Raw genomic sequence first — 13,329 nt, 5'->3', positions numbered from 1 at the left:
AAACAAACAAACAAACAACCTACTCTCACATGAACGAGTGAGCGGGTTTTACGGCGTGTGAACTTATTTGGTACGAAAAGCCCGCAGTGATAAGGTGAAGCACCCTATTACGGGTAATTCAAACCTGATGTTGTCACGCCTATGTTTCACTGTGGGTACGGGTAGCCCAGTCGTCTAAGGCGCCGCGATTCGCTGTGCAGAGTTGCGTCCCTTGTGCACGCCAGAAACCTATGCTTGTGGGTTCTAATCCCGGTTCATCCCAATTATGTTTCTAGGTTTGTCAGCACCATACCCGTGCTCGTGGGTTTCACCAAAGTGGTAAACGTCTGAGACTTGCATCACTTCGGACTTTCCTCACACATTAAGCTGACACGCCGTGATATAACTGTAATAATGTTAAAAGCGGCGTTAAACCCAACTCACTCACTCACATTATTTCACTGAAATAGTTTCAAGGTTGTTTTGCACTTAAATCGCAAGATGTCGAAAGGCAAAACAAAAAAGAAATATTTCTGCAATACCAATAGTATTCGGACTGTCATCATTAGGCGAGCTATTATGGCTCCGGGAATATAGCCTTCACCTAACACGACAGACTATTTTCCTCCGCTCGCGACGCATCTCTTCATCTGCTCACTACTCGTCTAACACGACGCTAGGCGAAAGCAGCAGACTTACTCGGGGACGAAATAGGCTTCACACGGAGTCTACATGGAGGGACTCGAACACAGGTCTTCAGCGTGACAAGCCAACGCTTTAACAGCAGGACTAACCTGCCACGTTGGTCAGTATTATTACGTGTAAAGGACGACGGGTAGAGTGAATCGCAGTTGGGTGGTGTCAGCTCCAGTAGACTGCATAACGAGAGGCAGCGCCGTATGGCGTTGGTACCCCGGTGATCCGTTTATAAGAGTGAATGAGGGATTGAGAATGAATATTCCCTTAAGTTGCATCAAGATGTACTAGGGTATGGTGCTGTCAAACCAAGGGTCGTACAGTATAACGAACACGCTTATAACGAACTGACGGATATAACGAACTTATTTTTTGGGTCCCGACTATTTGCTGTAGTTATGATGTATATATGCTTATAACGAACTACGGTTATAACGAACTAAAATTAGTAGTCCCTTTGAGTTCGTTATAACCGTAGTTTACTGTACGGTGGTTCGATCAGCAGCCCCGTCATACCAAAAGACGTTAAAATATGGTATATGTTGTGACCCTGCCTTGAGCTCGCTATAGGGGCTAAAACGCGGACTATCTGCTCGGAGTCGGTATGCTGTGTCTGAGAGGGGTATCCTGTCTGAGTGTTAAAACTACAAGATAGGACTTTTACACACACACACACACACATACACACACATGCACGCACGCACGCACACACACACACGCACACACAAAATAACCATAAACGCTACGTTAAACCCCATTTCACATATTCAGCCTGGGAATTCCCAAGTGATCTTTATCATGACAATAATAACTGTAAGAATCTACAAAGAGTAACGGCAAGTTACGCGCGAGAGAGTGGATGTGGTTTAACTTCAGCATTGAACAGTGTTCCCCTTGTATCAGCTCTTAACTTGGGAGGAAAGCCCGAAGTGTTGCAGGTCTCAGACGTTTACCACTTCGGTGATTCGGGATTGGAACCCACAATCATAGGTTTCTGACGTGCCCAAGGGACGCAACTCTGCACAGCGAATCGCGGCGCCTTAGACGACTGGGCCACCCGTGCCCCCGATGCAGGTCTCAGACGTCTACCACTTGGTGAAATCCACGATCATGGCATGGTGCTGACCAACCTAGAAACACAATAAGGTCGAGCCGAGATTTAAAGACGTCACGATCATAGGATTCTGTCACGGCAAAGGGAAGCAACTCACTGAGCGACGCACGAATCGAGAAACATATAATCAAACATGGCCTCAGCTGAAGACAGCAATCACCGTTATCAGAAGACATTATTATATACACATTACTTACTACGGCTACATGCGGCGAGTAGCGTTGCCTAGATCCAGGTACTCATTGTGCCTATAGGAGCAAGGAGTACATCTCGGCAACGCTATACTGGTTTATCAGTTTATCAGTCAAGCAGGATTAGCAATGCGATAAATGGAACACGTAATGGAGTTCTACAAGCTGAGATTTATTTTTGGTGAGATTTGAGTGGTGTCATGATCAGCAGCATACGGAAGCCCATTAGAGCCATTTGTTTTTTGTGTTTTCGTTGTTTTTGTTGTTGTTGAATATCAAGGTATTGAGTTCAAATTTCAAGATACTAAGTTGAAATTTCAAGATACTAAGTTAAAATTTCAAGATACCAAGATGAAATTTCATGATACATAAGTTGATAAGATATTTTTAAATCGTCATTTCCCGGACTAGTGCAAGCAAGCACACACAAGTGCATGCACGTCGCTATATAAGTGAAATAATCTTTGACGCGACGTTAAACACAATTTCACCTCACCTCACCACCTCAATGTATTTAAAAGGACGTGGTCAGATAAGGGTCCTATTTGGTCTACTGGTAATGTGTCTATTCAAAAGTATAACATTTTATGAACCATACATCATTTCTAAAAGTTTGATTTAACTAAAGTTCAATGTATGTAACTGATAGGAACTTGCACTGTTTATTTTTGACCCACAACATTATATTTTTGCTCGATATCAAAAAGTTGTCCCAACAGTTTAATCGTTTATTTTTGTTTCTTCATCGTTATATAATAAAAGTTGATTTTCCAAGTACAAACGCGTGGAAATGATATAAGAAAGGTGATGCTAGAGCCATGTCCCCTGATATAATCTTTCCCTGCGCCGATAGGGCACGGTGATATAATGGTTTACACCGTGGTATTACGTGGTGTCCGGCGCAATGTAACTGCCCCGGGTCAAGCACACCGAGGGTGGGTCTGATCTGTGAATCCCCACCCAGGGGCTGTGTGCTATCTGTTACCTTATTCATGTTATCAACACATGAAGTGTTACCATTGTGGTCGCGGTTTCTGATAAGCCTATGTTAAAGAATGGGAGTTACGATCGTCTTTGCGCTAAGATCGCTTTGTGCAAGGGGGCCCTGATGTAATTCAGACTTCGTGGATACCCGTGGAAGAATACTCCTCCCTGCTTGTGGCAAGAGATGGGGAAATGGATCGGGTGGATCTTTATTTGAGACAGACTGCATTTCTTAGAACATCCAGCATTTTTCGTAACACACGAGGCACTATTATTTTGAGTTTGTATTTTATTCTGGCAATGTCGTCCTCAACTGATAATTGTCAGTATCTGGACGTGTATAAGAGGCCGGTAAGGCCCAGAGTTGTAACGTTATAGATAAATAGCGAGGAGTCGACAGATTAAAATAAAAAATGCAGCAAAGAGGGTTTGGGGATCCTGGCACGGTCAGGCTAGTTAGGCTCATCATCAACTCAGGGCCCTTGCCCCCTCTACACGCAGCCCAGACAGCGAATGGGACTTCTCCCAGGAAGCGCTGCCTAGTCAAACCCACCCAGAACTTTTCGGAGAATTTGAAGGCTCCCCAACACTGCAGCCTTCTGCATTACCCAGATTGTCAGAAGGGCTGTGTCCCTGGTAGCAAACCCGGGTACTCTCCCAATGTCAGTCAACAGATTGGGAGGTATCAAACTTAAGGCACCGAGAGCAATTGGGAGTAGGAGAACTTGGTACTTGGAATGCAAGCGTGACATTTCGAAAGCAAGGTCCGCATATTTGCCATGTTTTTCCTCAACATAAGAAGGTCAATCACATAAGTGTCAAAGGGGACAGACAATTCAATAATATAAATGATTTCATTGGACTTATCAAAAAGGACAAGATCAGGTTTGTTGGCCTGGATACATCTAAGGCTGTAAATGGGCCTATTCCAAAGAAGTTTTGTATGAATCATGTCGTTTAAAATACTGTGTTTGTGCCAAAGCTGGGCATCCACTGACAATGTGTTGGACAAACTCATTCAATTCCTTACATAATCTACATTTCATATTTACATTTTGATGCAAAATCACACATTGACGGTTTCGAGTGGGAAATGACTGGTCCTGAGCAGCAAACAGAAAGCCTTCTGTTTCACTTTTCAGGCCTGACGACTTCATCCAAGCGAAGGACTCTGCAGGATTGCTGATCTTCTCAACACACTGCACATAAACTCGATGCAGTGGTCGATCAGAAAGCCTCTCCTTGAAAAATTGAGTCTGGGCCGACTTGATATGGCACTTCGCTTGGTTGATACTCATTTCTGTACCGCCAAGCAGTACAGAACCATCAACAAAATCAACACCGACATTGGAATAATGTCCAACAGCCTTGGTTTCATCATTAGTCTTGACATGCTTCACAAGAGGATCATCAGACAAATAAATGTGTGCAAAAGTGCACAAAACAATTCTATCATGAAGAGCCTCCACATTAATCAAAACACGCTCCCCCATAATGATTGGTAAATATAAGCGATTGAGGGAAGAGCGAGCGTGGTGGGATCTATTGAATGACGATGTTGTGGTGTCATTATTATTATTATTAGTAGTAGTAGTAGTAGTGGTAGTAGTAGTAGTAGTAGTAGTAGTAGTAGTAGTAGTATAGCTAATCTAAGCATAACATACACATAAATTAGAACACACCATACAAACAGATCTAAACGTCAGAAGACAACACTACTTGCTATAGTAACGGGAAAAAGTTATTGTGCTTCACATAAAGTTCAATACGAAATAATTAATCCTGAACCTAAATATTTCCTTTTTTTAATACGAATTTGTAAAGACATATCCTTGAATTTAATCCGTGTTCACTGGCGCACAATTTTTATGTTTGCGTGTTTGTTGGGAGCATGATTATCTTAAATACAGCACACAATAATCAGTTGCTCATAAAAACATATTTCTTGAAACCCGTAAATGACGCTGACGAAACGCAAAGGCTGGCTGAAAACCAAAGTCTCCTCGCCGTGGGCGTGTTGCAAACAGAAGGAGCGCGCACAACGAAATTGTCAGACGTATTAATGTTCATTAAAAAATAATGTCAGCTCTTTGGAGACGTTATCTACACCAGAACAACACCCATGACTTTCCCTGGACCGGTCGTCCACGTGTAACGTCACGGCAACAAGATAACCATATTCGGTTGGTGCGTCGCCATACGTCCACATTTGCTTCCACGTCACCCTTAGGCACACAAAAGCATCTGACATTAAGTCTGGGACAGTATACTGTTCACAGATGAGTCCAGGTTTCAAGTGCTCATGCTCTCACGGTTGTGCAAGACGTCCAGCGGAGCATTTAGCGACGCTTGCGTTAATCAACGTTAGGGGTGGAAGTGTAATGGTATGGGTGGCATCTTGGCATCAATTGATGATTGTTAATGGCAATTTGAATGAGGTACGGTCCCGGGACGACATTGTTCGAAACCATGTTCTACCCTTTGTGCAAATGCAAGGGCGTAATGACACGTTGCAGCAGGATAATTCCCGTTCCCATGTTTGAGGTAGCATAATATTGTTGTACTGCAATTGCCGGCTGTTTCACCAGACCTTTCCCCTACAGAACATGTCTGGGATGAGATGGAAGGACGCCTACGACAGGACCAGAACCACCATACACAGTACACAATACACCATGCATTATACATTAATTATATATCATGTAATATACACCATATATCATATTCTGTACACAATACGGTATTCATCATATATTAAACACTATACTTATCAGGCTTGACATGGGTTTGCATACACCGAAATATCGCCATGCTTGATAAAGGTGCTAGCACAGGCGGCATAACGTCGCCACACACTAGCACGGGAACCACAACTACACCCAACTTGATAAAGATACTTACACAGACACAACAACATAGGCATATTTGAGCTAGATACTGACCCAGTCACCACAACATCGTCATACTTGATATAGATACAGGCACTGACACCACAACATCGTCGTACTTGATATTGATACTGACACTGACACCACAACATCGTCATACTTGATATAAATACTGACACTGACACTACAACATCGTCATACTTGATATAAATACTGGCACTGACACCACAACATCGTCATACTTGATATAGATACTGACACTGACATCACAACATCCTCATACTTGATATAGATACTGGCACTGACACCACAACATCGTCACACTTGATATAGATACTGGCACTAACACCACAACATCGTCGCACTTGATATAGATACTGACACTGACACAACAACATCGTCATACTTGATATAGATACTGACACTGACACCACAACATCGTCGTACTTGATATAGATACAGGCACTGACACCACAACATCGTCATACTTGATATAGATACTGACACTGACACAACAACATCGTCATACTTGATATAGATACTGGCACTGACACCACAACATCGTCGTACTTGATATAGATACTGGCACTGACACCACAACATCGTCATACTTGATATAGATACTGACACTGACACCACAACATCGTCGTACTTGATATAGATACAGGCACTGACACCACAACATCGTCATACTTGATATAGATACTGACACTGACACCACAACATCGTCGTACTTGATATAGATACAGGCACTGACACCACAACATCGTCATACTTGATATAGATACTGACACTGACACAACAACATCGTCATACTTGATATAGATACTGGCACTGACACCACAACCACGTTATAAAGCGGCGTTAATCCTAATTCACGCATTTACTTAACCTTTGCGTGTAAGACCGTGTATTACCGCGTCGCTCTCACTAATTATCCATATGAGTGAACCACACAAGTATATTTAACAAGATTATATTGACAGCAACAATCAAACAAATTGTAATAAAATAAACAAACAGAATCAAAACGCTGTTTCCATTGTTTTAAATTAAAAGAGTACGCAAGTGACGTCATATGAAATATACCTCTAAATTATTGAACTGTAAACTTAATTCAGCCTACACAAATGGCGCCTAATTGCATCTGATATGACGGCCCCTGCAAGGACATGTATCCGTTAGCCACATCTATTTCTGATTGCCCTGACGTAACACGCCGATCTATGTCTCGGGGCAGGGGAGGATATCTACCAGTATCATGTAGTTACCATCATTCCCGAGGCTTAAGATATGAAATAACGATCCGCTTGGCAGCCGAGATAAGTAATGCTGGCTGTATAAATACAGTCACAGAACTGAACATTGTATCATTGACCACCTCGACAGCTCCGTCACCCACAACTGTAAGTTATTCATCTCTTCACTTAAGACTTTGCGTGTTTGTCTGTTTGCACCATACCCGTGCTAGTGGGTTTCACCGAAGTGGTAAACATATGAGACCTGCATCACTTGGGGCTTTCCTCCCACATTAAGCTGACACGCCGCGATATGACTGGAATACTGTTAAAAGCGGCGTTAAACCCAACTCACTCACTCACTGTTTGATCAACGCCACACTCCGGCCATGTCAAGCTGTATAGCGGTAGCCTTTATAAATTAAGTGTGGACCAGATAATTCAGTGATTAACATCATGAACATCTATCCACTAAGGCGCATCTTACAACCAGGAGTGGATGGGCACCAAATGTGTTCCACACAGAGATCAGTTAAAATGAATGGTTACGCCATTTCTAAATCCGGGGAATAGCGCTTTTTTTTAACAATTGAATTCGATATCTGTGAGTACCTGGTGCATTGATACGTGTGCATGATTCTCGGGTGACCAAATGAAAGTAGGGTGTTATTTATGCTATACGTGTCTTTTAATGGTTTACACATTTTCTAGTTCCAGAAATACTCCTCAGAATGGTTTCCAAACATGTCCTTGTCGTCGCTGTGTTCTGCAGCATGTACGCAGTTGCCGGTATGTTCACTTTATTTATTTTTTGGGGGCGGTGGTAATCTAATGGTTAAAGCGTTCGCTTGTCACGCAAACGTCCAGGTTTGATCCCCATATGGTGTCTTTGTATCTTAGTATGCTAGAAGCGGCATGAAACCATGCCTGTACTGCGTATTGTATTCGTGTACTTAACGAGCGCGCCTGCAGTAAGGGGTCGAGTTGCCCAGGTGTGTTAGGCTGTGACTGTGAAGTTGTCTCCCTTGGCTGTAACAGGATCCGTCCCGATTATGACACATTGTGTGTCGGTACTTTAAACTTCGTGTTTCTTCCTATGTTATGCTGACACGTCGAGATGTAGGAACCACTGTACCAGACCCGTGACGATCAGGGGTAGAAGGTCTTCAGCAACCCATGCTTGTCGTAAAAGGCGACTTTGCTTGTCGTAAGTTGCGACTAGCGGGATCGGGTGGTCAGGCTTGCTGACTTGGTTGATGCATGTCATTGTATCCCAATTGCCTGGATCGATGCTCATGATGTCAATCACGTCCAGACTCGATTATTTACAGACTTTATTCATATAGCTGGAATATTGCTGAGTGTTGCGTTAAACAACAAACAAACAAACAATGCCCCTGCTGATGTCGCTATACACAAGAGTGAGTGAGTGAGTTAGGTAAACGCCACTTTGACCATCATTTCAGGTCCATGCATACCTCTATTCGGTCTAATACCCCACGCACTAAATTGACATCGTTTAGGCAAACACATTATTTAGACATTTTCCCTCTTTCAGTCGCCTCAAACCCGTGCATCGCAGCGTGTTCAGGCCGCTCAAACGGTGACTACCAATCCTGCAACGGCTGCGACGTGTACGCGACTTGTGCCAACGGTTACCTGTACGACAACCGACCCTGCGTTGCTGGCACAGTGTGGGATGACACACTCAAACGCTGCGAGATGACTTCAACCACATGTCCCCCGTGAGTACAATGAGTGAGTGAGTGAGTGAGTTGGGTTTAACGCAGTTTTGAACAGGATACCAGTTATAACAAGGTGTGTCAGCTTTATGCTGCTTTTAGACGCTGAGATTCATGAGCATGGATAACCAAGAACATCAGTCCGAACCCACTATCATGGGTTTCTGGGACTCCAAAGGGACGTCACTCTGCACAGCGAATTGCGGCGCCTTTGGCTTCTGGGCCAGCCGTGGTCCTACTGTAACACGTGAGCCCAGTTTTGGAACACCCGATATTGGTCATGACAAAAAAACTAATGTGGACCCCCAAAATGTGTCAGCTGAATGTGTTATTGTAACCCGATGGCGGGGATCGCTACTTTTTACCTCTTTTGAGAGTAATGTTTTTTGTATGGGCGGTTATATACCTATAAGATTGCTGACTGCGGCGAAATTTACGCACTAGATTTATTTTAAAACAAACATTTTGAATTCCAATCCAGTGTGTGTATTTAACTCCCTAAGTAAAGAATTACAAAATAAAGGGTCATGGTAGATTAAGGTGTGCGTACAAGACATGAAAAGTCCTACCCATTTAAACTGGTTCATTGCAATGCAAATATAAATATTTCTGCCTCAGAGACCCCTGTGTCAGTTCCTGCAACGGCCTCGCCAGCGGTGACTATCAATCCTGCAACGGCTGTAACGTGTACGCATCCTGTAACGGTGGCTCCATTTTCGACAACCGACCCTGTCCCGCTACTCTAGTGTGGGACGACAGCCGCAAGCTCTGCGATACATCCTCCACAACATGTTCTTAAGACACAACCAGTTTGACATGTTCTTAAAAGGCCGCCTATGTGACCTGTTTTTGAAACACCACCTCTGTGACATGTTTTTGAAACACCACCTGTGTGACATGTTTTTGAAACACCACCTGTGTGACCTGTTTTTGAAACACCACCTCTGTGACCTGTTTTTTAAACACCACCTCTGTGATCTCATTTTGAAACACCACCTCTGTGACCTGTTTTTAAAACATCACAGATTATTGATGTGAGCTCCTCGGTGATACAGTGACGAATGTATTTATTAGATAACAAATAAACTGCCATTTGAATATATAATGTACTGAAATATATTTAATAACAGGGGATGCATTTCTTCATATAACGGGATCCGATAGTTTAACTATACTTGAGATTTTGAAAATAAGATACATGCATCTGTGTTTTAATTTCATTATTTAAAATTTTTTTTTTCTTAATTTCATTTCTTTCATTTCCTTGCCTGTTCAGGTATTTTGTTCGGTAGCATACCCGCACATCAGTATCACAACGTATAGCGTCTATCAGGGACGGTAAACTGGTATTATAACTTTTGACGAACTCTGTCCATTTGACAAAACAAATCTGATAGAGGTTATTTAATGAAACTATTTATTATTTCAAACAACAAATGTATCATTTCCTGGCTACATTATTTTTATACCGTATTTCGCGCTTTTCACTTATTTAACGTAACTTAGTTTTGTTAATCCGCGTATGTTTTCAACATCTTTTTTGTACATCCATATTTAACAATTATTATCAATCAGTCGCGTTGTATTATTTATTATATATTATGCAAATAAAATTCATTTAAACTTTTATTTTGTATATATATTTTGGCCGACAAGAACTGCCATCACACAAAGTCCGTGTTTGGAGAGGCTTGTCTGTGTTTCAAACTTTTATTAAACAGTGGATGGGTCTCACCCCGACCTTACTTGTTCTCTGGCAGAACCAGCATTTGGTAATTGATTATTCGGTCATTGTCACTTAAGTTGCAGTGAGTTAAGATTGTTCTTCACATCAGCAATCTTTCGGCATATAGCCACCGTCGCTTTGAACAGTATTTCAACTGGATCAAGACGCGTTGGCTGAATGTGTTAGTGAGATAATTAGGTTTAACTGCGCTTTGAACAATATAACATTTACGTTACGACGTGACTGTGAGTGAATGTACCTGAGTACGGGTTAACGCCGCGTTAGTGTTACGTGGCAGTGTATATTGTTGTTTGTTTGTTTGTTTGTTTGTTTGTTTAATTGTTGTTTAAAGCACTCGGCAATATTCCAGCTGAATGATGAATGCAGTTGGGGTCGATGACATGTATCAACCAAGTCAGCGCGCCTGACCACCCGATTGTGTCAGTCGCCTCTTACGACAAGCATAAGTTCAATCTCAATATCTATACTTATAATTAGGGCTCCGTGAGAGAAAATGCTGACAGTCACTTGCGAATTAGCTAATTAATTGTTTCGACATGCTTCATTTACACTTTTGAAGTTTTCAATTGAATGTAATTGTGTGATCCACAAGTAATTATTACGGGAAATTTCATGAATTAATCTGATATTGATAACCGCCGGCTAAGTCTGGACGGATCAGTACTTACGAAAATGTCTGACCCAATTTGTTTGTTTGTTGTTTAACGCCGCACTCAGCAATATTTCAGCTATGAGACGGCGGTCTGTAAATAATCATGTCTGAACCAGACAATCCAGTGATTTATATCATGAACATTGATCTGCGCAATTGGGATACGACGACATGGCTTAACCAAGTAACCATCTTCCCGAGGCAAGAGAGTTAACTGACTATAAAAGTCCAGTTTCCACCCTTGCCGAACTCGGCTGGTATTATGGAGTTACATTTTGGCTGGACTAACGTGTCTATGCATAGTCCAATAAAAATCGCGCATCAAAATCGAAATCAGTTCATAAACTGTTGTGCAGATTTCGGGCGATTGCAGGATTTGCAAAGCATGTGCACCGCAAACTCGTTGTCAGCAGATATTTTCCAAATCTTTTCATGTCTTTAAGGTGCTTACGTGATTTGATGCATTTCGCAATGTAAGACCCAATATAGATCTTGATTATCGATCAGATCGTCCTGACTGGGCGCCACCATTTTGTGTGAAGCAAACACATGTGATACGAGAGGTGGAATCTGATTGGTCCATTGGAGGGGCTTACAAGGGACATAACCGGTACTATTACCCACGTGGTGAAGATACAGGTGGTAAGATACTAAATCCGTCGAGCCGTATCCAGTTACAATGTACGACTTCTGATCATAGAGCGAGGGTCCCCATGAGCGTGGCGCACCCGACTACTTTCGCAACTTTCAATTTGATTTAACGTAAAAGGATAAGCGTGGTGAAATGAAGTCTGTTTAAACTATCTGGACAGATATTTACACTTACTTGGGATGATCCATTTGTGCCATCAGTGTCCCCTTCGAAGAGTATTTTGTGGCGATGTTACGGGAGGTGTTGTTCATGAATGAACGTACACGACTGCACGACCAGATCACTAAAAGTGAACAGTTCTGATACATAGCATTCGAAAACTCCGTGGAAGTGTGCCTGACTTCTGATTTTGTGGCCCCAAACATCCCAAATGTGAACAATAACATTCCCTATCTCTCGCGTAAAACGCTGTGAGTTGGCCTAGATCACGGTTGTCTTTTCTTATTCCGGCGGTGACCTTGCCCTTCGTTGGTTCGAAGCTGTCACTGACATGCACGCAGACTTGAGTTTGTTGATTTTCACGTCTTCAGTATAGGGTGGTACAGTTAACATGAATGTCTTTGGCGAACATTCTGATTTAAATCTTCCAAAATGGTACGAACATGATATAAAAAATAGATAGATCAATGAAACCGAACAATTTTGATTGCACAGACGGGACGCCGGCAGTGCGAGTGACCGACTGTTAGTCCGATATTCAAAGTGCGGCGCTAATGTGAAATTTTCATATAGGTGTCCTTCGCACTAACAACATGGCGCTTGAATTATCATAAGTTGAAGAATTTCTTCCAAAAGGATCTTGAGCGTCAGTTTTGTTTTGTTTGCAAGGGTGGAAACTGGCCTTTTAAAGTCAGTTAACTCTCTTGCCTCGTGCCCACCCGCCCATCACTGAGAATAGAAAGATTCAAACATTTTTCGTTGAAGAAATTTTCTCACGCGACCCCTAAGTATTATTGATACATCGATGGAATTATGCTCACGCTTTGCCTCACATGTAAATCTCGTTTTAGCTTTTTAATTATTTGTACTGATTGCCAAGGGGCATAAAATAATTGAAGCACTGGTAAAATATATCAATAGATGTTGTCAGCAGACATCGGCAGCGTGTATAAATGAGACGAATTGGCCCTGGTTGCAAGCACGCACGCACGCACTTTTTACGACAAGCATAGTCACCTTTGAAGGCAAGCATGGGTTGCTGAAGACCTAGTCTACCCCGGAATCTTCACGGGTCAGACGTCTAACGGGATCGGGTGGTTAGATGTCTCTAACTTGGTTGATGCATGTCATCGTATCCCAACTGCGTGGATCGATGCTCATGATGTCAATTACTGGATTGTCTGGTCCAGACTCGATTATTTACGGCCGCCGTCATATAGCTGGAATATTGCTGAGTGCGGCGTTAAACAACAAACCACTATTCTGAGATGGAGGTATGATAACAAC

General features: G+C 42.5%; 1 protein-coding gene across 1 annotated transcript; it reads left to right on the top strand.

Moving 5' to 3' along the window:
• The first annotated feature begins 7,821 nt into the window (after positions 1-7,821).
• On the top strand, positions 7,822-9,631 carry LOC139457835 (uncharacterized). The gene is made up of 3 exons (XM_071239182.1): positions 7,822-7,879; positions 8,649-8,835; positions 9,451-9,631. Exons 1-3 carry the CDS (start codon positions 7,822-7,824, stop codon positions 9,629-9,631), a joined length of 426 nt encoding a protein of 141 aa, XP_071095283.1.
• The last annotated feature ends 3,698 nt before the right edge of the window (positions 9,632-13,329 follow it).

Source organism: Haliotis cracherodii, unplaced genomic scaffold (genome assembly GCF_022045235.1).
Source record: "Haliotis cracherodii isolate W230 unplaced genomic scaffold, xgHalCrac1.p SCAF_12, whole genome shotgun sequence".
In the NCBI taxonomy this organism is placed as follows: domain Eukaryota; kingdom Metazoa; phylum Mollusca; class Gastropoda; order Lepetellida; family Haliotidae; genus Haliotis; species Haliotis cracherodii.
The sequence above is the reverse complement of the archived record's forward strand: the minus strand, read 5'-3'. Positions and strand labels throughout refer to the sequence as shown.